General features: G+C 48.6%; 1 protein-coding gene and 1 long non-coding RNA gene across 2 annotated transcripts in view; one reads left to right on the top strand and one right to left on the bottom strand.

Annotated features, from left to right (window-relative positions):
* The window catches only part of LOC109322963 (unconventional myosin-X-like), a 142,735-nt gene that overhangs the window by 111,524 nt on the left and 7,374 nt on the right, over positions 1-23,837 (top strand). The window contains exons 31-38 of the mRNA XM_019554274.1: positions 5,803-5,997; positions 7,793-7,950; positions 8,689-8,812; positions 13,342-13,639; positions 14,808-15,015; positions 16,780-16,916; positions 20,527-20,650; positions 22,531-22,980. Coding sequence (XP_019409819.1) covers positions 5,803-5,997; positions 7,793-7,950; positions 8,689-8,812; positions 13,342-13,639; positions 14,808-15,015; positions 16,780-16,916; positions 20,527-20,650; positions 22,531-22,980 — 1,694 coding nt within the window. The remainder of the gene's footprint in view (positions 1-5,802; positions 5,998-7,792; positions 7,951-8,688; positions 8,813-13,341; positions 13,640-14,807; positions 15,016-16,779; positions 16,917-20,526; positions 20,651-22,530; positions 22,981-23,837) is intronic.
* On the bottom strand, positions 1,354-12,151 carry LOC109322964. The gene is made up of 3 exons (XR_002104518.1): positions 12,039-12,151; positions 4,691-4,693; positions 1,354-1,364 (listed from the first exon to the last, which is right to left on the bottom strand). It is a non-coding gene; the product is annotated as an uncharacterized LOC109322964 (long non-coding RNA).

Genomic DNA, 23,837 nt, shown 5'->3' with positions numbered 1-23,837 from the left:
TAACCGCACCTTGTCATGCATCCACAGGTGCATCTCAAGTAGGGCCAAGGAGGTGATCCTCCCCCTCTATGCAACACTGGTCAGGCCACAGCTGGAGTACTGCGTCCAGCTCTGTGCACCCCATTTTAGGAGGGATGTGGACAGCATTGAGAAGGGTCCAGAGGAGGGCCACCCGCATGATCTGGGGACAACAGGGCAGACCCTACAATGAGAGACTGCTGGACCTGAACCTGTTCAGCCTTCACCAGAGAAGGCTGAGGGGGGGACCTGGTGACAGTCTGTAAACTCACTAGCGGGGACCAGAAGGGTTTGGGAGAGACCTTGTTTCCCGTAGCACCCCCGGCATAACAAGTAATAATGGCCACAAGTTGTTGGAGAGGAGGTTTAGATTAGACATCTGTAAGAACGACTTCACGGTCAGGGCAGCTAGGATCTAGAACCAAATTCCAAAGGAAGTGGTGCTGGCTCCTACGCTGGGGGGCTTTAAGAGGAGGCTTGATGCCTACGTGGCTGGGATCATTTGAGCCCAGTTTTTCTCCTGCCCAGACAGGGGGTCAGACTTGAAGATCTACAAGATCCCTTTCAACCCGACTTCTATGATTCTATGAATTGCAGCCTGTCCCTGTCTTTTAGCGTGCTTACTTCTCCCCACATCTTAGAGTCATCTGCAAATAAAAACAAGGTGCTTTTCACCCCCTCGTCCAAGTCGCTGATGAAGATGTTGAACAGTGCGGGCCTGAGGACTGAGGCCTGGGGGACCCCACTGCCCTCATCCCTCAAGGTCGAAAATGACCTGTCCACCACCACTCTCTGGGTATGGCCCTCCAGCTACTTGGCCCATCTGACTATGTAGGCATTGACACCACAATCTCCTAATTTTTTAATGAGAATGGGGTAGGAGACAGTGTCAAAGGCCTTCCTAAAGTCCAGAAAGACTACATCCACCGTGACACCCGTGTCCAAGCATTTTGTGACCTGGTCATAGAAGGCCACCAGATTGGTTTGACAGGACCTGCATCTAAAAAACCTGTGTTGGTTGCCCCTACACATACACTCCCCTGCTTGCCTCTCACAGATGTGCACCTGGATAATTTTCTCAAAGAGCTTCCCCAGGACCGAGGTAAGAATAACAGGCCTGGGTCCTCCTTCCTCCCTTTGTTGAAAATGGGAACCACACTGGCCCTTTTCCAGTCCTCCAGCACCTCGCCAGAGCACCACGAGTGCTCATAAAACTGTGCCGGGGTCCCGCAATGACCTCTGCTAATTCCCTCAGCACTCGGGGGTGGAGATCATCAGGACCTGCTAATTTGAACACATCCAGTCCCTCCAGAAGTTCCCTGACTAGGTCCTCACTGACCCCAGGCCTGGCTGCACCTCCCCCGGGACCATTAGGGATCCCAGTTGGGGGGATGACCTGGTCCCTGCTCAGAAAAATGGAGACAAAAAAATTGTTATACAGGTTAGCTTTGTTGTGTGGTGAGACCACCAGATTTCCAGGCGTGTTCTGCAGAGGTCCCACGTTACCCGGTACCTTCTTTTTACCCGCTATGTATTTAAAAAAGGATTTCTTGTTATCCTTGATCCGGGTCGCTGGTCCCAGTCCCATCTCCACCTCCACCTTCCTAACAGTCCCCCTACAATCCCAAGCAATGGAGGTATAGTACTGCCTGATGATGGCCCCTCCCTTCCATTGGGTGTATGCCTCCTCCTTAGCTTTGAGATGTTCCTGGACACTTTTGGTGAGCCACGGGGGGCTTTTGAGCACTCTTGCATCTGTGGCTGCAAGCCAGAGTTTTGCTTGCTTTACCAGCTGCAACATCACATTGGTGGCTTATATTCATCTTGTGGTCAATCATGACCCCCAGGTCCCTTTCGGCTGTGGTGCTAGCAAGTGTAGCACGGGCGAGCCTATAAGCATGCTATAGATTTTTCTTCCCAAGATGGAGTACGTCACATTTTTTTGGTGTTGAATGCCGTCAGGTTTTCATCCACCCATTTTGTGAGCCTGTCAAGGTTGGCCTGGATCACCATCCTGTCCTGGTGTGTGGATGCTTTACCCCAAAGTTTCGTGTCATTGGCAAACTTGGCCAGTTCACTTCTGACACCAATGTCCACGTCATTAATGAAGATGTTGAAGAGTATAGGCGTAAGGGCGGAGCCTTGGGGGAACCCCACTGGTCATGGCGCACCACGAAGATTTATTTCCATCTATTACTGCTCTTTGGGTCTGACCTCAGAGCCAATTCCCCAGCCATCGGACTGTGATATAGCTGAGACTGCAGTTGGCCAGTTTTTCTGTGAGATGATCATGGAATACCAGATCAAAGGCTTTTTTAAAATCAAGATATATGACATCAATCTCTTCTCCCTTGTCCAGGTGATAGGTCACTTGGTCATTGAAGGAGATGAGATTGGTCAGGCAAGACCTACCTGCAATAAAACCCATGCTGGTTATCCCTCAGGATGTTGCCATTGGCCAGTTTTTCAAGAATGGTCTCTTTGATAATTTTTTCCAAGATCTTCCCAATTACTTGTATCCAGAAGTTGTAAAAGTGTTGCCTGAGGAACACTCTGGATCCTTGATATAGACTTTAATAAAATTTTGAAAACAAGAGAAGAAAGCCAGTGTGTACCAATATTTACCTGTAAATTGGGTGGGCTAGGTTATTACAGGTGAATTAGTTTACTGTCAGTCCTGGGTAAAGTAATAGAACAAGTGGTAGAAGGCACTATCATGAAAGAATCGAAGGACAGACAGGTAAGTTAGTACTAGCCAGTGTAGTCTCTTGGAAACCAGAGCTAATCAGACTGCTGTTTGACAAGGCTGCAAAGTGTGTCTGATAATAGGTGACTATTGACATAATAGACTTGGACTTGGGAAGGGTGTTTGACTTGGAACTGCACAACATTCTGATTAAATACTTAGCATTGTATGAAACTGCGTTGGCACTGAATGGGCTAAAACCTGAGTGACTGGTAGACGCACATGATGGTGTTGTTATTCATGGAGAATTACTGAGCGGGACACACAAGCCAGGACTCTAATCTAGCTTGGGGCAGCAGTTCTAACAGGATAGCACTTGCTGAGAGGAGACAAGGTGTTGTTCTCCACTCTTTTAGGGATGGGACTAATTGGTCCCATTAGCCTACACATCTGAAAGAACTGGTCACACAGATCTTGGGCAGTTCTTTGCATCATAACAGGGTTACCTCTGCCTATAGACACTGCTTCTGGGATACTCAGAACAAAGGCTGAGGTATTCCTGGTCTCATGGCTCAGGAGAAAAAAGGAAGATTCTTCCTGTAATGCTGATTACTGTAGCTACTTGAATCCAGGATGAGGCATTTGTCCCTCAATCAGCATGGGGGAAAAAGCCTCATCTTGGATTTGAGTATGGATCATGGGGTGGGATGGGGAACCTGTAGCCTGCCTCCACCCCATGCCTGTGCCTGTCCCCCACCTCCTGCTCCTTCCCTCATTATCTTCTGCTTCGGCTCTGTTCCCTTGAGCCCTGATCCAGCCTAGCCAGGACCTGCTGATGCTTCTCTCTACATGCGCTGGGCAGGGACAATGCTGGAAGAGCAGAGCTGAAAGATGGGCAGGAAGTGGCAAGGGAGGCATGGTGAGGCTAGAGGAGGCAGGCTGCAGGGGGAGCAGGGAGTGGAGGGAGAGACAAGGGGCAGGGGTCTAGCCTCTTGCCGCTGCTTTTCCCATCACAGCAGGTGGAACAAATTTAAGACAAACTTCTACTAATAAGATTCTGTACATAGAAACTTATAACAAATTTATAATTTTCTATATGGTTGGACCCAGAGGGTGGTAATTGATGGCAGTCACTCGTCATGGTGCCCTGTGACCAGTGGGGGTCTCACAAGGCTCTGTCCTTGGACCCATATTGTTCAACATCTTCATTATTGATGTGGACATTGGAGTCAGAAACGGACTGGCCAAGTTCGCCAATGAGGCAGACGAGAACCTGATGGTGTTTAACACTGAAAAATGCAAGGTTCTCCACCTTGAGAGGAAAAACCTTCAGCATCCTTATAGGTGCGGCAGTCCTATGCTGGCTAGCACTACGGAAGAAAGAGACTTGGGGGTCATCATTGACCACAAGATAAACACAAGCCTGCAGTGCGATGCTGCGGCTAGTAAAGCAACCAAAACACTGGATTGCATCCATAGATGCTTCTCAAGCAAATCCCGGGATGTCATTCTCCCATTGCACTCAGCCTTGGTGAGGCCACGGCTGGAGTACTGTGTCCAGTTTTGGGCTCCACAATTCAAAAAGGATGTGGAGAAGCTTGAGAGAGTCCAGAGGAGAGCCACGCGCATGATCAGAGGTCAGGAAAACAGACCTTATGATGACAGGCTGAGAGCTGTGGGGCTCTTTAGCCTGGAAAAGCGCAGGCTCAGGGGTGATCTGATGGCCACCTATAAGTTTATCAGGGGTGACCACCAGTACCTGGGGGAACGTTTGTTCACCAGAGCGCCCCAAGGGATGACAAGTTCGAACGGTCATAAACTACTGCAAGACCATTTCAGGCTGGACATAAGGAAGAATTTCTTTACTGTCCGAGCCCCCAAGGTCTGGAACAGCCTGCCATTGGAGTTGGTTCAAGCACCTACGTTGAACCCCCTCAAGAGTAAATTGGATGCTTATCTTGCTGGGATCCTATGACCCCAGCTGACTTCCTGCCCTTTGGGCAGGGGGCTGGACTCGATGATCTTCTGAGGTCCCTTCCAGCCCTAATTTCTATGAAGTCTATGAAATCTATGTATAGAATCTAACTATTCAGGGGTGAGGATTAACTTAAATGTAATGACATTTTGGATTTGGTAAATACGGTAATTGTTTTCTGGGAAGAGGTATGTAGCTGCGCCTTGTCAATGAGTTTTGTATAATACTCCAGGCTCATTGCAGCTTCCTAGTGGTCTGTTCGTTACTCAGTTAGAATCATAGAATCACAGGGTTGGAAGGCAGCTCAACGGTCACCAAGTCCAGCTCCCTACACAGACGCAGGAATCGCTGTTTCTAAACCAGGATGCAGGTGCTTGCAACTTCCAAACAACTCTCCTGCATCAGACAAGATGAGAGCCAGTTGGTAATGGGAGGTATGAGGTATCAGTCTCCTGAGCAATAGGGTAAGATCAGTGATTGTCAACTAGGGTGCTGTGGCACCCTGGAGTGCCATGAGATCTTTTTAAAGGTGTCATGGCATCCAGGCCTCTGCGGGATCCTTTTAGGGTTGCTGTGAGATTCTTTTAAGGGTGTTGCATAATATTAGCACAGTTAAAGCTAACACCTACACATGATTCACCACATAAACTCAGAGATTTCAAATAGGAATCCATAGTATCAAAATCATTCTGACCTGCTCTGGTCTTTCTGAGTTCTTTGCAACAGAAGAATTGCTCTGTTATTTGTACATTTTCAAGAAATGAATGAAAGTGAATTGCTGGCATTTTGAGGGGGGGGGCATTGGGTTGAGACCCACTGGCATAGATGCATCTAGTTATGACAGGAAGGACAGGAAGGGACATGCTGATTTTATTACCAGTTACCCTCTGTGGCTGTGTTGTCCTTGATGAGAGAGAGACAGATTAATGGGAAGAAGGGTGGCACTATTGGGGCCAGCAGAAAGGAGGCTGGAAGGGCTCTGTGGCCACTGGGAGGAAGTAGAGGTCAGGCTACACCTAACTGAGGATGGGAAGCCAGGAGGGTTTTGATGCCAGGAGTGTGGTAGAGCCCCCACCACTGATGGCCTCCTGTAATGGAACTCACTGCTCCTTTCTCCCATTAGGCTGGCTGCATAAGGAAGTCCAGAGCAGCAACAAGATGTCCTCCCTGAAGATGAAGAAGCGCTGGTTTGTGCTGACAAACACTGCCCTAGATTACTACAAATCCTCAGAGCGCACAGCCACCAAACTGGGTACCCTTGTACTCAATAGCCTCTGCTCAGTGGTCCAGCCTGATGAGAGAGTCTTCAAAGAAACTGGTAAGAAGGAAAGAACCACAGGAGTAGTACATGTTTCAAAGGCAGATCATTTGCCTGTGGCCCTGTGTCCAGGAATGGGAGGGTTCTCAGGTGCGCTCTGATGACCCAGTGAGTGGGGTTGGTACAAGAGCCTAGACTGACTAGAGCAGGCCAATGCTATGTAGGACTTAAAGAACTCAGTGTCGAGATCTTTGCTTGGACAGTGTATTCAGCCCCAGAGCATTGGGCTGGGCTGTTTCATAGACCTTTATTGTACCGCCACTTTTCTTCTGTCAGGCTGGCTACTCTGAAGCTGTCCAAAGTCAGAGCCATATTTGTCCCACAGAAATAAGGCAACACTTCATACCTCACTTCCCTCTGTTGTGTTGCCTTTCCCATCTGTCTCTTATAAGCAAAAGGTACATAATGTCCCTAGACCTCGCTTGGGTGTCCTCAAACAAAATGCTGAATTACACTGGAAGTGAGGATGACTGGCTGCAAATTCTACCAATATGGTTGCTGAGAACTAAGGAGAGCGGCAGTTAAGACATTTGCAGTCTATGCACCTCAGAAGGCAGATGTTCCAAAAGTGCTTACTCTCCAACACAGCTCCCTGGCCCCTCCAGCACTGAACCTATCTCAGCCCATACATGCAGTTCTTTTGAATTGCAGACCAGTGCACAATTGGAAACCAGCGGACTCTGCCTGAGCTGTGATGGGAACAGTCATGAAAAGCATAGATTTTCCTATAGACTCTGGCTGTTTGGCCAGGAGAGCCCCAAACCATTACAGACGATAAGGAAGATGTCTTAAAGGAGAACACGTTAAAATGCTTTCTCTGCAAAGATGTGCCAATCTGTCCAGAAAATAATACAGAAATTACTAGTGTCCACAGAAAGCAAATGTGTCTAAAAACAGGGATTACATGTGAAATGGTTGCATCTGAGTCCTCCTTACAGTGTAAGTTTCAGCACAGCCTGGGGGCTCTCCTGGTGTCATCCTCACAATGACCTCCTCTCACTTTATGCCTTGTCAGAGCCAGGTGGTGAAGTATGACAGAGTTCCTTGGAGGAGGTGAGCCAGCATGCTTCACTAGCACCTGCTGGCAAAGCAGGTGGTAAAGGGGGGCTGTGGCTACAGAGCAGAGAAGGCCAAGCTTCTTCCTAGGGCAGAGCAAGGGGCTGCACTGGGGATGGAGGGTGGGGGGCTTTCCCCGGCTAAATTTATAGAGCAGTTGGGGTTGCAGCAGGATGCTGAGACAGAGTGGGAAGTGACAGGAGAGCAAATCTCCCCTTCTCCTTGGTGGTCATTCAGCCATATTCCACGTTCTCTGCAGGTACAAATTGAACTTGGGGATAGCTGTATGCCAAGTGCATGGCAGTGGCCTCTGAGATCTATTAGGACTTATTTTTTTCAATCAGTACTAGGACCTGGGTCATTCATTCAGCTGGGTGTTTCCTCCTACATGAGAGTGTGAGTTTCTCTGGGGTCTCAGGACTACACTGGGTTCAGTGAAGCTGCCACCCCTAAATAGGCTGGCAGCTGCAGGGCAGGCAAGAGTGGGAGGCTGCCCTGTTGCACCTGGTAGCACTTAGATCCTAGAAGGCTGCTCTGGGTCCAGGGCCTGGACTGAATGTTCCACATGAGCAGTGGATTCCGGTGTCCACACATACAGCCCCTTCCAGTCAGGCTTCTCATGTCACTCGTGATAGGACAGCTGTTGCCCTTTGTCAGAAGTGTGTTGCTCCAGCTGCTTCCTACATGGAGTTGAGAAGAGCAGTCAAGTTTCACCTTCCTGATTCTTTCTGTGACACAGGCTTCTGGAACATTATTGTCCATGGCAGGAAGCACTCATACAGGTTATACACCAAGCTGCTGAACGAAGCCATGCGCTGGGCCTCTGCTATCCAAGGTGTCATTGACAGCAAGGTTCCCATAGAAACACCCACACAGCAACTTATTCGTGACATCAGGGTAAGTAGCGGTAAAAGTCTTGAAACAGTTTGGCATCTGTCTAACCTGCTGCTGCTGTCTTGGATGTGATGAGGGAGGAGTAGACTCCTGAGAGGTCTGAGAGCAACATGTGCATGCCTGTGGCTAAAGCCTTCACATGTCATGGTTCAGGGTGTGGACTGATCTGCAGGAGTCTAAGCTATTTCCACTGGGATGTTCCCATCAGGTGCACAGGGGATTCTGTATCAGGTGTGAGCAAATCCCCTTCCCCAGGTGTCAGGAACTTCCCATCCCCTGGCAGGTGGGAATCCCCCAGGCACAGACCTTGGGATTCCCACCCCTGTCATGTGTTATTCCCCTGGCCCTGAGCTTTGGATCCACAGCCCAGGGGTGTGTATGACAAGCAGCAGGCTCCCCACTTTGGGGTCACCTCAAGCCCTGGTGCACATACGATAAAACCCAGCTTGTGCGTGTCAGGGTGCCTTCACTCCCTGGTCACCATAAATCCAGTTACACATTTTGTGGACATGCATGCTTGAGCACATGCACACTCCTGGGCCCAGCTCTAGCCTTGGCCCCTTGTGTGTCTCTGGGCAGGGCCTGGAGGGAGCTGTCCCCATTCTCCAAAAGCACTGCCTGGTAACCAAAACCATGAGCCTGGCGTGGACGCAAGTGTGAAGAACTCATATCTAACCCTGGCTATGTTCATGCTCTGGCAAGAAGTGGGGCTGGTATGAGGTGACTTCTTCTGTCCTCCAGGAAAACAGCATGAACTTTGAAGTGGTGGAGCAGACGTATCGGCGGAACCCCATCCTGCGGTACACCCAGCACCCATTGCATTCCCCACTGCTGCCGCTGCCTTATGGAGATATCAGCATTAACTGTGAGCATTCCTCCATTTTGCAAAGTCCCTCAGGGTTCTTTAACTTTGCAGGTCAGCTTGGAGCCCCAGGACCAGGGGAGCAGTGTCTGAACAGCACATCTGTAGAGCAGGTTTGCGGGCAGTTAGCCCAGGGTGTGAAGAAGCCTTGTGGCAGACCAGTTTCATAGATTCATAGATGTTAGGGTCAGAAGGGACCTCAATAGATCATTGAGTCCAACCCCCTGCACAGGCAGGAAAGAGTGCTGGGTTCAGATGACCCCAGCTAGATGCTCATTCAACCTCCTCTTGAAGACCCTCAGGGTAGGGGAGAGCACCACTTCCCTTGGGAGCCCATTCCAGACCTTGGCCACTCTAACCATGAAGAAGTTCCTCCTAATGTCCAGTCTAAATCTGCTCTCTGCTAGCTTATGGCCATTATTTCTTGTGACCCCCAGGGGCGCCTTAGTGAGTAGAGCCTCACCAATTCCCTTCTGTGCCCCCATGATGAATTTATAGGCAGCCACAAGGTCAACCTTCACTTGTGGAGGCTGAAGAGGTACAGGTGCCCTCGTCTCTCCTCGTAGGGCTTGGCCTGTAAGCCCTTAACCATATGAGTGGCCCTTCTCTGGACCCTCTCCAGGTTATCCACATCCCTCTTGAAGTGTGGCACCCAAAACTGGATGCAGTACTACAACTGCGGTCTGACCAGTGCCCGATAGAAGGGAACTATCACCTCCTTGGTTCTGTTTGTCATGCATCTGCTGACAGTTAGCTTCGCTGATGATTTCATCACACGGCCGACTCATGTTCATCTTGGAATCCACTAGGACTTCAAGATCCCTTTCCGCTTCTGTGCTACCCAGCAGGTCATTTCCTAGGCAGTTGGTGTGCTGGACATTTTTCCTCCCTAGGTGCAACACTTTGCATTTCTGCTTGTTGAATTGCATCCTGCTGTTTTCTGCCCATTTGTCCAACCTGTGCAGGTCTGCCTGTAGTTGCTCCCTGCCCTCCGGTGTGTCTACTTCTCCCCACAGTTTTGTATCATCCACAAACTTGGACAGAGTATGCTTCACTCCCTCATCCAAGTCACCAATGAAGACATTGAAGAGTATTGGTCCAAGGACCAAGCCCTGTGGGACCTCACTGCCCACACCCTTCGAGGTGGATACCGACCCATCCACTACCACTCTCTGGGTATGACCCTCTAGCCAATTTGCCACCCACTGGACTGTGTAATCATCCAAGTCACAGCCTCTTAACTTGTTCACCAGTATGGGGTGGGATACTGTATCGAAGGCCTTCCTGAAGTCTAAGTAAATGATATCAACCCCTACTCCTGTGTCCAGGTGTTTTGTAACCTGGTCATAAAAAGAGACTAGATTAGTCAGTCATGATCTACCTGCTATGAACCCATGCTGGTTTCCCCTCAGCATATTTTCTCCTGCTAGGCTCTCACATATATGAGCCTTGATAATCTTTAGCAATAAGACTTTGCCAAGGATGGAGGTGAGACTGACTGGCCTATAGTGCCTGGATCCTCCTTCCTCCCCTTCTTGAAAATAGGGACTACGCTGGCCCTTTTCCAGTCCTCCGGGACCTGGCCCATGTACCACGAGTGCTCCATAGACCTCACTTGGAATTGACTGGTGTCATAGCAGAACCACTGGCACGGCTTTTAGAGCACTCATGGCACTTGGGTCAGGTCCAATGTGGTCCCTGTTTTCAAGAAGGGAAGTAAGGAAGATCTGAGTAATTATAGGTCAGTCAGTCTTACCTGCCTCCTTGGAAAGGTCTTTGAAAAGATTATGAAGGATAATATTTGAGGGATTCCAGCGGGAAAAACAATGCAGCAGGGAAACCGGCATGGATTCATAGCAGGTAGATCATGCTTGACCAATCTGGTTTTGTTTTATGACAGGGTCACAAAATGCTTAGACGCAAGAGTAGAGGTGGATGCTGTTTTCTTGGATTTTATCAAGGCCTTTGATACAGTATCTCATCCCATTCTCATAAATAAATTAAGAGGCTGTGACATAGATGTTTTCACGGTCCAGCGGGTGGCAAATTGGCTTAGCGGTCACACCCAGAGAGTGCTAGTAGATGGGTCAGTATCGACCTGGAAGGGTGTAGGTAGTGCGGGTCCCACAGGGCTCGGTCCTTGGACCTGAACTCTTCGATGTCTTCATCGGTGACTAGGATGTGGGTTTTTCATGTACTCTGTCCAAGTTTGTGGATGATACTAAATTGTGGGGTGAAGAGCACACTCCGGAGGGTAGGGAATGATTGCAGGCAGACCTGGACAGGTTAGAAAAGTGGGCAGAACACAATAGAATGCAGTACTCCAAAGACAAGTGCAGAGTACTGCACGTAGGGCACAAAAATATCCAGCACACTGACTGGCTGGGAAGTGACCCTCTCAGCAGCACAGAAGTGGAAAGGGATCTCGGAGTCACAGTGGACTCCAAGATGAACACGAGTTGTCAGTGTGACAAAATCATCAGCAAAGCTAATCACACTTTATCATGCATCAGCAGATGCATGACAAACAGAACTGAAGAGGTGATGCTTCCCCTCTATGCGGCATTGGTCAGACCTCAGTTGGAGTACTGCATCCAGTTCTGGGCTCTGTACTTCAAGAAGGATGTGGATAGACTCGAGAGGGTCCAGAGGAGCCCACTCATATGGTCAGGGGCTTATGGAACAAGCCCTGTAAGGAGAGATTGAGGAACCTGGATCTCTTCAGCCTCCGCAGGAGAAGGCTGAGAGGTAATCTCATGGCCACCTACAAATTAATTAGGGGGATGCAGCAAGGGATCGGAGATGTTCTGTTCACCAGAGCGCCTCTTAGGGTAACAAGGAGCAATGGTCACAGCCTGACAGAGAGCAGATTTAGGCTAGATATCAGGAGAAACTTTTTCATGGTAAAGATGGCCAAAATTTGGAACAGGTTTCCAAGGGAGGTGGTGCTCTCCCCTACCTTGGGGGATTTTAAGAGAAGGCTGGATAGGCATCTGGCTGGGGTCATCTGACCCCAGTGCTCTTTCCTGCGTAGGCAGGGGGTCGGACTCAATGATCTGTTGAGGTCCCTTCCAACCCCAGCGTCTATGACTCAGTAGGGGGCGCTTCTGTGCACCCACATCACTGTGCCCATCCACCTACCAAACTCCGAGTGCCTCCCTGGGGTGCCCCATGTCTGGCTGAACCCCTTCCTGGAGCTCACCCGCAAGCGTGGGATAACTGCTGCCACCATCTAGGGGTCTGGTCTGTATCCAGGCCTTGTGCCCCCTGGGGTACACAGGCCTTGTAGACCTTGAGGGTACTTGACCCACTATGAGAATCTGGGGTGTTTCCTTTAGCCTGAAGCACAGAGAGTAGCCTCCCTTCATCAGCCAAGCATAGGGAGCTTAAAGGCATGCCCCAACCCCTCTCCCATGCTTGTTATAGTGAAGAGCTTTATTGGTTAAAGAGGGTAGGCTTGGGGAAGGGTACAGGATAGAGAAGTATCAAAGAATAACCCAGAACAAAGTGTATGGCTAGGTAGGTAGCCTTTTGTCACACTTCTACATTACAGTAAGCTGTGTAAGTTTCAGGCAAGTTACTCACATGTTCATCTGGAGCCTAGAAGAGCTCCAGAGGCCATGTGCTTACTCCGTGTTCCCCAATGTGACTCTCCCTTGGTCCCTTAAATAACGTTTCTGACCTCATCCCTTGGACTAACCATAACCCATTTTCTCTGACCATGGCTGACACTGGACGGTCAGTTTAAAAAACATCAGCACCCTTAGGTGAGAGTTTAGGGTTAGACAGGACACGATGAGCAAGTCCCTTCCCCCCTCAGGAATTTGCAACCCTGTTACCATGGAGACCAGGTGCCTCCTGCAGCCAGAGTTTGTAACCAGAGTGGAGGGTTTGGGGCTGTAGCCCTACATCAGTGAAGTGGGCAGGCAGAGAGGTTTATTCCTCCACAGCTTGACCTCTCTGTCCTTCTTGGGGTAGAAAAGTGTCTCTGGGAAGCACCTTCTCTCTCTATGTGCACTTTCCTTGTTCTAAGCCTTTGCTTGGAGGAAGGGGAACAAGGCCCTTTGCTGCTTCCCCTTCTCCTGTGCACAGTCCCTAGAGTCTGCTGCTCTTTGGGTACAAGTGCTTTTCTAGTCATGATAAGTTCCAGGTCCATTTGGTGAGGGAGAGCCTTTTTCCAGCCCCTGTTGTACCAGGAAGGGAGGGAGTGAAAGATTGCTCCCTCTAGTGCAGAAGTTAGAGCAGGGTAGCACCTTAGAGACTAACTGGCATAAGCTTTCCTAGGTGGCAGCCAACTTTGTCCATTCATAGAATCTGACAAATTTTAGGAGTTGACCAATTTGGGCAGTTGGGCATTTTACATGCAAGGGGATCTTTCCTAGGATTTCAGTTGAATGCTAAACTCAGTTTTCAACCTGTGATGCTGAGGGTGTAATGCTGCTATCCTTCTGTCCCTAGATTTTCTTCTAAACCAGTAAGACCTCAGAGAGAGGCTGATATCTGCTGCTTTGTGTTTTGTGATCCCATTACAGTGCAGCAGGAGAAAGGGTACAGCAGCCTGCAGGATGAAGCTGTGAAGATCTTTAACTCCCTGCAGGAGATTGAGACGGTGTCTGATCCCATACCCATCATCCAGGGCATTCTACAAACCTGCCATGATCTGAAGCCACTCCGTGATGAAGTGTATTGCCAGCTGATCAAACAAACAAACCACATGCCCCATCCCAACAGCACTGGAAACCTTCACCACTGGCAGCTGATGTCCTGCATGAGCTGCACTTTCTTGCCCAGTAGAGGGATTCTCCGGTATCTCAAGTTCCACCTGAGAAGGTAAGAATCATTTTTAGAAGCTTGCTGCTTTTTTCCTCAGTTAATTTGTTCCAGGTGTTGGGGCCTGTAATAGGATGGCCTGTAGGAGGGGGCAGGAAGGAGTTGGAGGTGCAGTTAAAGGGGCAGAGAATGCAGGCCTGAGCCCTGGAGGGGCTGGGAAGGTCAAAGGCACTGGGGCTAGAGGCTCCAACAGTGGTGGAGACTGTTCCAGATTTAGGGGCCCATATTTTGACCAAGTTGACACTGGACCTGAAGGCCCATGATTTAACACTGATGATGAGCCAGTGATTGATAATACCAGTGAGGCTTGGGGCATGGCTAGAAAGCCATGTAATTAGCCCTTGAGGCAGTGAGCAGTGACACTTGTGCTCATGAGTATGAGATCTCACACAGGGAGCCCCGCCATAACCTCCCCTTTTCCTAAAAGCGTCATTACATCAAGGCATGGCAGGAGAGTCGAAGGGGAGATACCCCCTGTTACCTTTATTTTTTTTTGGGCAAAGAGGGTGCTCAGAGGTGTCATGGTCACCTTTGGGGTGAGACTGTTACAACCAGGCAATGTTTGGACCCATGGAGTGTGCAACTCCCATGAGAAATCATTCTGCAACTTTCCCTAGCCTTTTTCTTTCCTGTGCTCGAAAGGCAGTGTTGGTTATCTCTGTTCCCATCTCACAGTGTTAGCACAGGTATTCTATTGGATATTTTGCTTAATGTTCTGGTTCCTGGAGGCAAGGGATTGTGTACACACACCCACTTTTTGGCACTCCTGATTATGGAGTGCTAAGGCTTGAAATGGTAGCTCAAGAGCAATTGGAAAGCTCAAAACCCAGAAAGCATGTGAATACATTACTATGTGTAAATCATCTTGTGACTTTGGAGTGCTTGGAGCTGGTGATACTGCTGCCTGCAGCTGGAGCTAAACTGCTAAAAATGTGTGACCTGGTGGTCTGAAATACAAATTTTTATGATTTTTATTGACTAGTGACTCAAAAGTGAGTTGCCCAGTTTAGCAAATGATAACGAGGCTCTTTCTTCCTGTATCTGTGCTTGGCATCACTTCCTTCCAGGAGATTCAGTGCTTCCAGTGCTATGTAGTAATCTCTTTGAACCTGAACACAACCATCCTAGTTCACCAGGTAACAGCTTTTCTGTTCCTTTTTACAATTAGAGTAAGAGACCTCTTCCCAGGCACAGAGATTGATAGGTATGCCCAGTTCGTCAGTGACTCTCTGAAGAGAACCAAGACCAGAGAGTTTGTGCCTTCCCAGGAGGAAATACAGGCACTCATCACTCGTGAGGAAATGACAACAACAGTGTACTGCCATGGTGGTGGCTCCTGTAAAATCACCATCAACTCCCACACCAGTGCTGGAGAGGTAATGTGATACCTGTGGTAAATGGGTGCAAGGATGCTACAGTGTGTCTGGACTAGAGGCCTTGTGGGGATGAGTCCTTCCTATCATTCACTCCCATTCTCAGCCCCTCTTACCTGGCTAGTTTTTTTTAAGCTGCCATTTCCTTTATACCCCAGAACCTCAAGGGAAAGGTACTTGGCTCCCCACAGACCCAGAATTATCTGAGGCTCTGTTCTGGATCACAGAATATTGCCCTAAGGCCATGTTGCAAAACCTCAGCAGTGGTAAATTGCAGCAAAGGAGACTCAGATTGACTGGATTATAGGAAGAAGTTTCTTATTCTGAGGGTGGTTTAACACTGGAACAGATGCCTGGAGAGGTTGTGAAATCACCACCACCAGAAGTTTTTACATTTGTCACATTATACAAGTCTATGTCTGGGGCGGTTTAGACAGAGATGTTCTTGCCTTGAGGAAGGCGTTGTGCTAGATGATCCCTAAGAACCTTTCCAGTCCAACGTTTCTATAATGTTATCATTCTGCATGGATGTCTTGGCTCCTTCTCTCGCAATTGCCCCTGACTGGCAGCATGAAGGAAAACCAGGGCCTATTACCTTCCTTTCAGGCCATCAGTCTGGCACACGGCAGGACCGTCAAGTTTTAGCAATGGGAGATTGGCAGATAGAATTCTCAGACCCAGTAAGGGCTGTCCATTTTGGTAGGTGTCACAAATTAGCCCTGTGTCTTCCCTGAGTGCCACTCCAGTCCCCTTCCCCTGACCAATCTGTGATTCTGCTTTCTGCCCAGTCTACTTCCTGTCCCCCCTGAGGTGTCACAGGACACATGCACACAATGTGTGTGCCACAGGTTGTCCACCTCTGCTCTGGGCCGTGTTTTTGTTCTGTTATATGATAGCATCCTTGTGCACAAAGATGCTACCAGTCCTCAATTGTAGGCATTCCATAGCCAGTTGTGTGCAGCGGCACAGGTAGAAAAACAGGTACTGAATCTTAACTGCAAATTTCCTGACTTTTGCCATTGTCCACCTGGGGTGTTCTGTTGATGATTTTCTTTGAAGGGAGCTTTTGAGTCCTGCTTCTCTCAAAGTGTGGGGGTAGGATGGGGAACATGTTCCTGTATCTGGCAGGAGCCTGTGACACAGGACTGTGGTGGAGGGACTATGTGGTAACCACACTCGTGCCCTTTATACCTTTTACCCATCACACAACAAGCTATACCAGAGAGAAGTTCAAGGAAACCACAGGTCTTGGATCCCTCTAGTCCCTTGTACCCTGTCCCTGACTTGCCATTTGCAAACTTTCTGTTTCCCGCTGGGATGAGCAATTTGTCTTGAGAAGTCTTTCCCCTGGCCCTCTCAGGATGCCATTGTTCCATGCCAGGGTTGGTGGGGCAGGAGGGTGAGCAATGAACACAGCCTTAAGAGACACAAGGTCCATTCCTGGCTTAGCCACAAACTGTGTGACCTTGCTCAAAATCATTTAACCAGCTGTCTTGGTCGTCACTTGAGTATAAGTGGGTAGTAGCTCTTCCTTACCACCTGGAAATGTGCTGTGAGTGTTTCTGGAGACTCTTAAAAGAGCCAGACCTTGGGACCATAGCTAAGGAAGCAGCCATGAAGCTCCTGTACTGTCACAGGATGATTGCCTCAGTTTGGAGTTCCCACAGGAGGAAATAGCTTTGGGGCCCCCTTTCTGGTTATAAAAACTGACTCCTGATCACACCCAATGTTCCATGGTGTCCAAGCATCTGACCTGTCTCCCTACAGGTGGTTGAAAAGCTGATCCGAGGGCTAGCCATGGAGGACAGCCGCAACATGTTTGCCCTCTTTGAACACAACCAGCGTGTGGCCAGGGCCATCGAGAGCCGGGTCATTGTGGCCGATGTCCTGGCCAAGTTTGAACGGTAGGCAACTTGTTGGCTAAATGGGTGTGAGGGCAGCTCTGAAATGTCCTGGTATGCTTGAAGACTAAGCCCTTACACTGCTTGGTGGCCAATATCACTGGTTCACAGCAAATTCCTCTAGATGCTGCAACCTCTGGGCTCCTGTAAGGCCTAGTCCATGGAAAGTTGCGTGTAATAAATTGTGCACACACCTTTAGGCTGCAGCAATAAAGGAAGAATCCTTATAGGTATTCTCAGGAAAGAAATGAGTCAAAACTACAGGGATCAAACCTTGAAGGATACAAGCCAAAAGCTCAGAGCAATCTCTGACTGTTGCCAGAAAGTCCAGGCCTATCTCTGTCTGTCCAAGCTTGCTTTGTCACTTAGTTGTAATTTGGTCTTGGACTTTGTCTAATAGGCCTTAGTGTAGCTCAGCATGTCACCTAGTTGTCCTATTGAAGGGAGAGCATGGGCGACTGGTGCAGTCTTACTTAGGGGGGCACATGCCCCCCCAACCAGTCCTGCTGACTGGGGAGCGGGGGGTCCCCCACAGCCAATCCTGCCGACTAGGGTGGGGCGGGGTCCCCCCTGTGGCTGACCTCACTTCCAGGAGTGGCTGCAGCCACTTCTGGGAGCAGCTGCAGCAATCGGCCAGCACTTGCAGGGGGAGCATTGGCTTTCCCACCTGCCTCTTCTGCCTATTGCCTAAGTGGTGAGTGTGGCCAGTCAGGGGGTACACGTGTACCCCCTACGCATCGCCACTGGGGGCGAGCCTGCCTTTTAGATCAATTGCCTTAATTGAGCTGCTGGTCCCATATCCTATCCTATCCCATCCAATCCAGCTTTTTCTACCACATTTTATCACCACAGTGTCTGCAAGTATTTGTAAGCAATGCCACTAGCACCTGTCAGTGCTTGTTTTCTCATCCTCTTGCTCTTTGGAGAGAGATGAGTTTCATCCTAGAAGGCTGCAGGCCTGGGGGTGGTGTCTTTGTCTTGTGTAACAACTTTGTGGGCCAACTGCTGAGGAAGCACTGACTCCCCAGCATGGGAATTGGAGGCCTGCAGATGGGAGTTTCTGGTGGCCACAGGACAAACATGGCTGAGAGCGAGGAGGTTGGGCTGATCCAAGGGAAGATCTGCTTAAAGCTTTAATTCAATGGAGAATCAATGCAGGAATGCAGAGCAACGAGGCAGAGTGTCTTTGTTGCCTCTGATGGTGCTTTGAAAGGAGTGATGCATTCTGAAACTTCAGGTTTTGTTCCCAGGTATGGAGACCTGCAGTAAGGATCAGTCAGACCTGGAGGTCAGGAATGCCAGGGTCATCACAGGGAAGTAAGAGTGCAGTAGTGCTGACAGCACCTCTGTGTGCTTCCAGCAGACAAGTACCACATTATAGTAGCAGCTCATGTCCACTGGCTCAGGTGGGATTGAGGAACTACTGAGCCTGGTTCTGCCCCTGACATCTGGGTTCATCTTTCATAGATTTCATAGACATCAGGGCTGGAAGGGACCTCGGGAGATCATTGAGTCCAGCCCCCTGCCCAAAGGGCAGGAAGTCAGCTGGGGTCATAGGATCCCAGCAAGATAAGCATCCAATTTACTCTTGAAGGTGTTCAATGTAGGTGCTTGAACCACCTCCGATGGCAGACTGTTCCAGACCTTGGGGGCTCGGACAGTAAAGAAATTCTTCCTTATGTCCAGCCTGAAACGGTCTTGCAGGAGTTTATGACCGTTCGACCTCGTCATCCCTTGGGGCGCTCTGGTGAACAAATGTTCCCCCAGATCCTGGTGGTCACCCCTGATAAACTTATAGGTGGCCATCAGATCACCCCTGAGCCTGCGCTTTTCCACGCTAAAGAGTCCCATGGCTCTCAGCCTGTCATCGTAAGATCTGTTTTCCTGACCTCTGATCATGCGCGTGGCTCTCCTCTGGACTCTCTCAAGCTTCTCCACATCCTTTTTGAATTGTGGAGCCCAAAACTGGACGCAGTACTCCAGCTGCGGCCTCACCAAGGCCAAGTACAAGGGGAAAATGAAGTCCCGGGATTTGCTCGAGAAGCATCTATGGATGCAAGCCAGCATTTTGGTTGCTTTACTGTCTTGATCACTCTGTCTGTGAAATGTTGATACTGGTCCTGACATCTCATCACTGGAGAAGCAGAAAGGCTGGACGAATTAATTATTAAGTGTGGACCCTGTAGTTAGAAGTGCCCAAGACACAGGAGGAGGTCTGGTCCTTTTCCAGAGCATCTGATAATTTAAAAAAGCAGAGACCAACAACAGCAGTGTGAGCTGCAAATTGAAGTGTCTATTGATGGTTTGTTGTCATCTGGAGAAATCAAGTGAGTGCTGGCATGACTGGAAGGGTTAACATTTGTGAAGAGATAACGTGAGAAGCTGTCTGAACAGAAAGTCTTGTTCTGGTTACTGCAGAGCAGGCTTGTGCAGTCACGTGCACCTGCAGTCATCCTTGACCATTCAGACACCATAAGCTGCACATAGATGTTGTATTCGCAGATGCACCTGGAAAGTCACCTCGTTTTAAACTGTTATACATGGAATGGCTAATGGGCTGGGGATACCAACCCTTTCTGTCCAGAGTTCACTGGCATCATCCTCCTAGGAGCCAGTAGTGAGTGAAAACTTCACCTGTGCAGTGCAGTAATTCAGGGCACTTCATAGTATGCCTCAAGTCAGGGGTGTCAAACTGTCAAACTCATCCAGCCCAATGCCCTCTGTGTAGTGCTTGCAGTGCTGCACATGGGGTTGGATTGCCCACAGGCACTGTGAGTACCATGAGGCTAGCACAGGGCACGTGCTACATACAGTGCCCCACTGGACTGGCCCTTTGTGCTGGTTCCAGCACAGCCCAAAGCAGACCAGCCCTGGAACCAGTACAGAGAACCAGTCCAGCAGTGCATGCCACATGCCTGTGATACACATGGCATGTGGGGCTACAGCTGGCATGTTGGGGTGGTCGAGCAACGGTCCAGATCATACAGCTCCATGGGCTGGATCTGGCCCACCCGACATATATTTGACAGCCCTGCTGTAAATGTATGTCCCTCCTTATAGCCAGAGGTAATAAATCATCCTTGATTTCCATCTCAGGAGAGAGGGCAAGGACTTGAGCATGCATCAAAATGAAGTGGACGTCTTACCTCCTTGTGGTGGTCTTTTCAGGACAGGACAAGGCCTGTAATCAGAAAAATGGTATGAAAGAAACTGGCATTGCCATTGTCTGTCCTGTACCAGTTCTGCAGATAAACTGGACTGTGGTCTCTAGAGCTGGCAATTGAGCACCTCATGTTGGAATAAACTAGTCTTGAGGCAATAATCTAAAGACTTGGGAATGTTCTGTCCCCTGGCTCCACCTCCCACCTCATGCTTCTTACCAGAACCCCTGTCCTGATGGGTTTCTGATTCTTTTTTTCATTATTTCACATGTGGATGGGAAGAAAGCTGCAGGCACTGGGAGGGGTGGGCTCTGTGACATGCAGACTTGAGAAGCTGTGTGTGTTCCCCTGTTTCAAAAGCCAACAATGCTGTTGCATTGTACAGTATGATTGAGTAAACCCCATTTGCAATAAGCTTACCAGTGTCTTTCTCTCTTTCACCTACTTTACAGACTTGCTGGCTCTGAGGAAGAGGAAGAAGAAGGACACTGGCAGCTGTATTTTAAACTCTATTGCTTCCTGGATATTGAAAAGGTCCCCAAGGATGGAGTGGAGTTTGCTTTCATGTTTGAGCAGGTATGTAAGGCATGGGGGAATGGAGAGATTGTTGGGGACAGTGCTGGTAAGCAGGAGGAGGAGCTCTCAGCTGCTCGGACAAGCATAGTGCAGAAATGGAGCAAGCTTCAAGGACTGTCTCAACACCAGGCCATGGTGAAATACATGTCCATTGTAAAGGAATGGCCTGGCTATGGGTCGACTCGCTTTGATGTGGAGGTGAGAAATATGTAAATGTAGGTAACAACTGCTGTTCTAGCAGGCATTAATTGGGAAAACCAAGACAGTTATGGGGAGTTTCACTGCTTGGGTAGCATAGAGGAGTTTCTGGGAACTTTGCTGCCTTCTTCTTGACTGTGCAAATAGGGTAATTTACCTTCATGGGCCAGGTCAAGGAAAGGAGTTTTGCTGCAGAGGTGCTGAAGATTTCTTCTGGCAAAAAGGAGTAAGACTAGAAAGAAAGAAGGTGAAATGAATGAAGGCTCCAAAGGGAAGAAATCTTAAACTACTGAAGTATTTTTAAAATCTGTCTTTTAATAAAATACTCAGAGAAGATTTTGAAAAATCACTAAAAGAAGCCCCATAAAGTAGCTTTTTGTAAAACAAAGGGTAGAGGACCTTGGAAAATTGACTCACAAGAATGGTGAGCTTGTGGGAGCTAAAAGAAATTCACTAAAATCATTGCTGTCTCAGAAAGAATCCTTTCTGAATAACAGTGAGGTACTGAACATTTTTCTGCACTGTAACTTATTGCTATGGCAAAATGAAGAGAGAATGAGGTCAACAATGATGATCTTCAAAACCAAGTTCTTGCGTATCAAACTTCTTTCTCTAACAAAATAACGTGTCTCAAAATGTCTAAAGGCTAAGAGTCAGGAGCCAACAACAGTACTGGGGATTGTAAAGGTTAAGTTGGTTTATCCAGATTTAACAGCTTTAATTTTTTTTTAAATGAACAGCCAAAGAAAGTCAGACTCAATATTGGTCTGACTATTTTGTGTGTTCTGACAGCCAGCATGTTGGCAGTGTACTACATAAATAAGCAAAGCAGCTGGGCTCTGAAACTGGTGCTGCCAATATGATCACTTGACAGCCCTCTATCTACTAGGAACCAAAAACAAATAGTCAGATTTCCTGAGTTGCCTCTGTCCCCACAAGCATCTCTGCAAAATCCACTTCATCTTGGAGAATCACCCATAGCAGTGGTGCAGAGTAAAAAGCCAGTCCTTGTTTTTAACTGATCACATTTAACCTATTATTTGTCAGAACTGAACACTGCGCCCTCCCAAGCCTGCAGGCGAACACAAACCCAACCGTCACTGCTAACATTTTTTGGAGTGGTGAGCTGGGTAAAGAGTGGGTGGAGAAGTGAAGTTGGAGAGGGTGAAAGCATAGGGTGGTAAAAGTAAAATGATGGTGTGGCAGAGGAAAGGTGGTTCAACTGTGTGTGTGTGTGTGTGTGTTAGGATTCCTACATGTGCAAAATAACAATTTAATTGTTCAGTGTTGGAAATTGTGGGTATTTGTGACCTGCTCCTAGATCCCCACACATCAGCCCACTGGCACATTTTATCTCCTATTTATTGCTGAATTTCTAAATGCAGCAAAACATTCTTTCCAGAAATGTCTTCACCTCTCAGTCTGATCTTACCCTTTGCCAAACAAAGGACAAGTGGCTGAATGTGAGCTTTCCTCTTTTACTTCCACATGGGAGGATTTCCCAACAGAACAAGTAGGAAAGAGACAAGGCACAGAGATTCCTGTGTCACTTTTTCCAAATTTGTTTTGATTCCGTTTGTTGAGCTCATTGTAACCGCTAGTCAGGTGCCCTGGGTTGAGAGCTGCAGACGCAGATGTGGCCTCAGGTAATGTTTTGTATGAACATTTCCTTTCATGTTTAGGCTCATGAAAGTCTTATTGATGGCCATTTCCCTGCACCAGAGGAGACACTGCAGCACCTGGCAGCCCTGCGGCTGCAGTACCTTCATGGAGACTATTCCAAAATCACCTGGATCCTGGATGGCATCTACCCAGTGAACCGGCTAAAATCCAAAATCCTGCATTCAACTAAGAGCAGTGGCACTACCAGCCACATGCTGGAGAGGAGACGGACCAGCTTTTTGGAAGGGACATTGAAACGGGGTTTCAAGACAGGCTCAGTCAAGAAGCAGAAGGTGGAAGAAGAGCAGATGATGGAGATGTGGGTGAAGGAGGAGCTCTCAGCTGCTCGGACAAGCATAGTGCAGAAATGGAGCAAGCTTCAAGGACTGTCTCAACACCAGGCCATGGTGAAATACATGTCCATTGTAAAGGAATGGCCTGGCTATGGGTCGACTCTCTTTGATGTGGAGGTGAGAAATATGTAAATGTAGGTAACAACTGCTGTTCTAGCAGGCATTAATTGGGAAAACCAAGACAGTTATGGGGAGTTTCACTGCTTGGGTAGCATAGAGGAGTTTCTGGGAACTTTGCTGCCTTCTTCTTGACTGAGCTGGGAATAATTTGGCTGTCTGAGTGTTTACAGCATCTCACAGACAGTCAGGCAGCAGAAAACTCTGAAGCCAGGAGGAGACTGATTGACAGCCCAACCTTGTATTGTTTACCCCCCAAAACACAAAAACAAACACATCCCTACAACTGTCTGGCTACTCAGAACTATACAACACAGATTCTCACCTTTATCAATTGGGGAGACCCAAGAGGGGGAGGAGGGTGGCATGCAGACTGGCAGCGGATCTTGAATATGCAAATTTCTTTCCAGCTTGTATCCTATATTTATACATGGCTTGATCAGATATTTTAATACACTTTCTCTGATTTGTTTTATTTTCATTTCTTTAACTGGAATGCTTGGAGCTCGACTGACCCAGTTTTCTCAGGGACTAGAAAGGTGTCAATTAGTTGGGATCTATATCCTTGGGAATGCTACTTGCCACCATCTTGTTTTCTCTTCACCTTAGTTTATGGTCTTCATTCTCAAGGCTGATTTGTTTTGACAGTTTCATAGTTTCTAGGGTCGGAAGGGACCTGAGCAGATCACCTAGTCCGACCCCTGCCATGGCAGGAAAGAATACTGGGGTCAAACGACCCCAGCAAGGTGTTCATCCAACCTCCTCTTAAAAACCCGCAGGGTAGGAGCCAGCACCACTTCTCTTGGAAGTCGGTTCCAGACCCTGGCTGCCCTGACCGTGAAGTAGCGCCTCCTGAT

This window comes from Crocodylus porosus, unplaced genomic scaffold (genome assembly GCF_001723895.1).
Source record: "Crocodylus porosus isolate Cpor-Errol unplaced genomic scaffold, CroPor_comp1, whole genome shotgun sequence".
NCBI lineage: Eukaryota > Metazoa > Chordata > Crocodylia > Crocodylidae > Crocodylus > Crocodylus porosus.
Note: the sequence above shows the minus strand (reverse complement) of the source record. Positions and strands in the feature narration are given on the sequence as shown.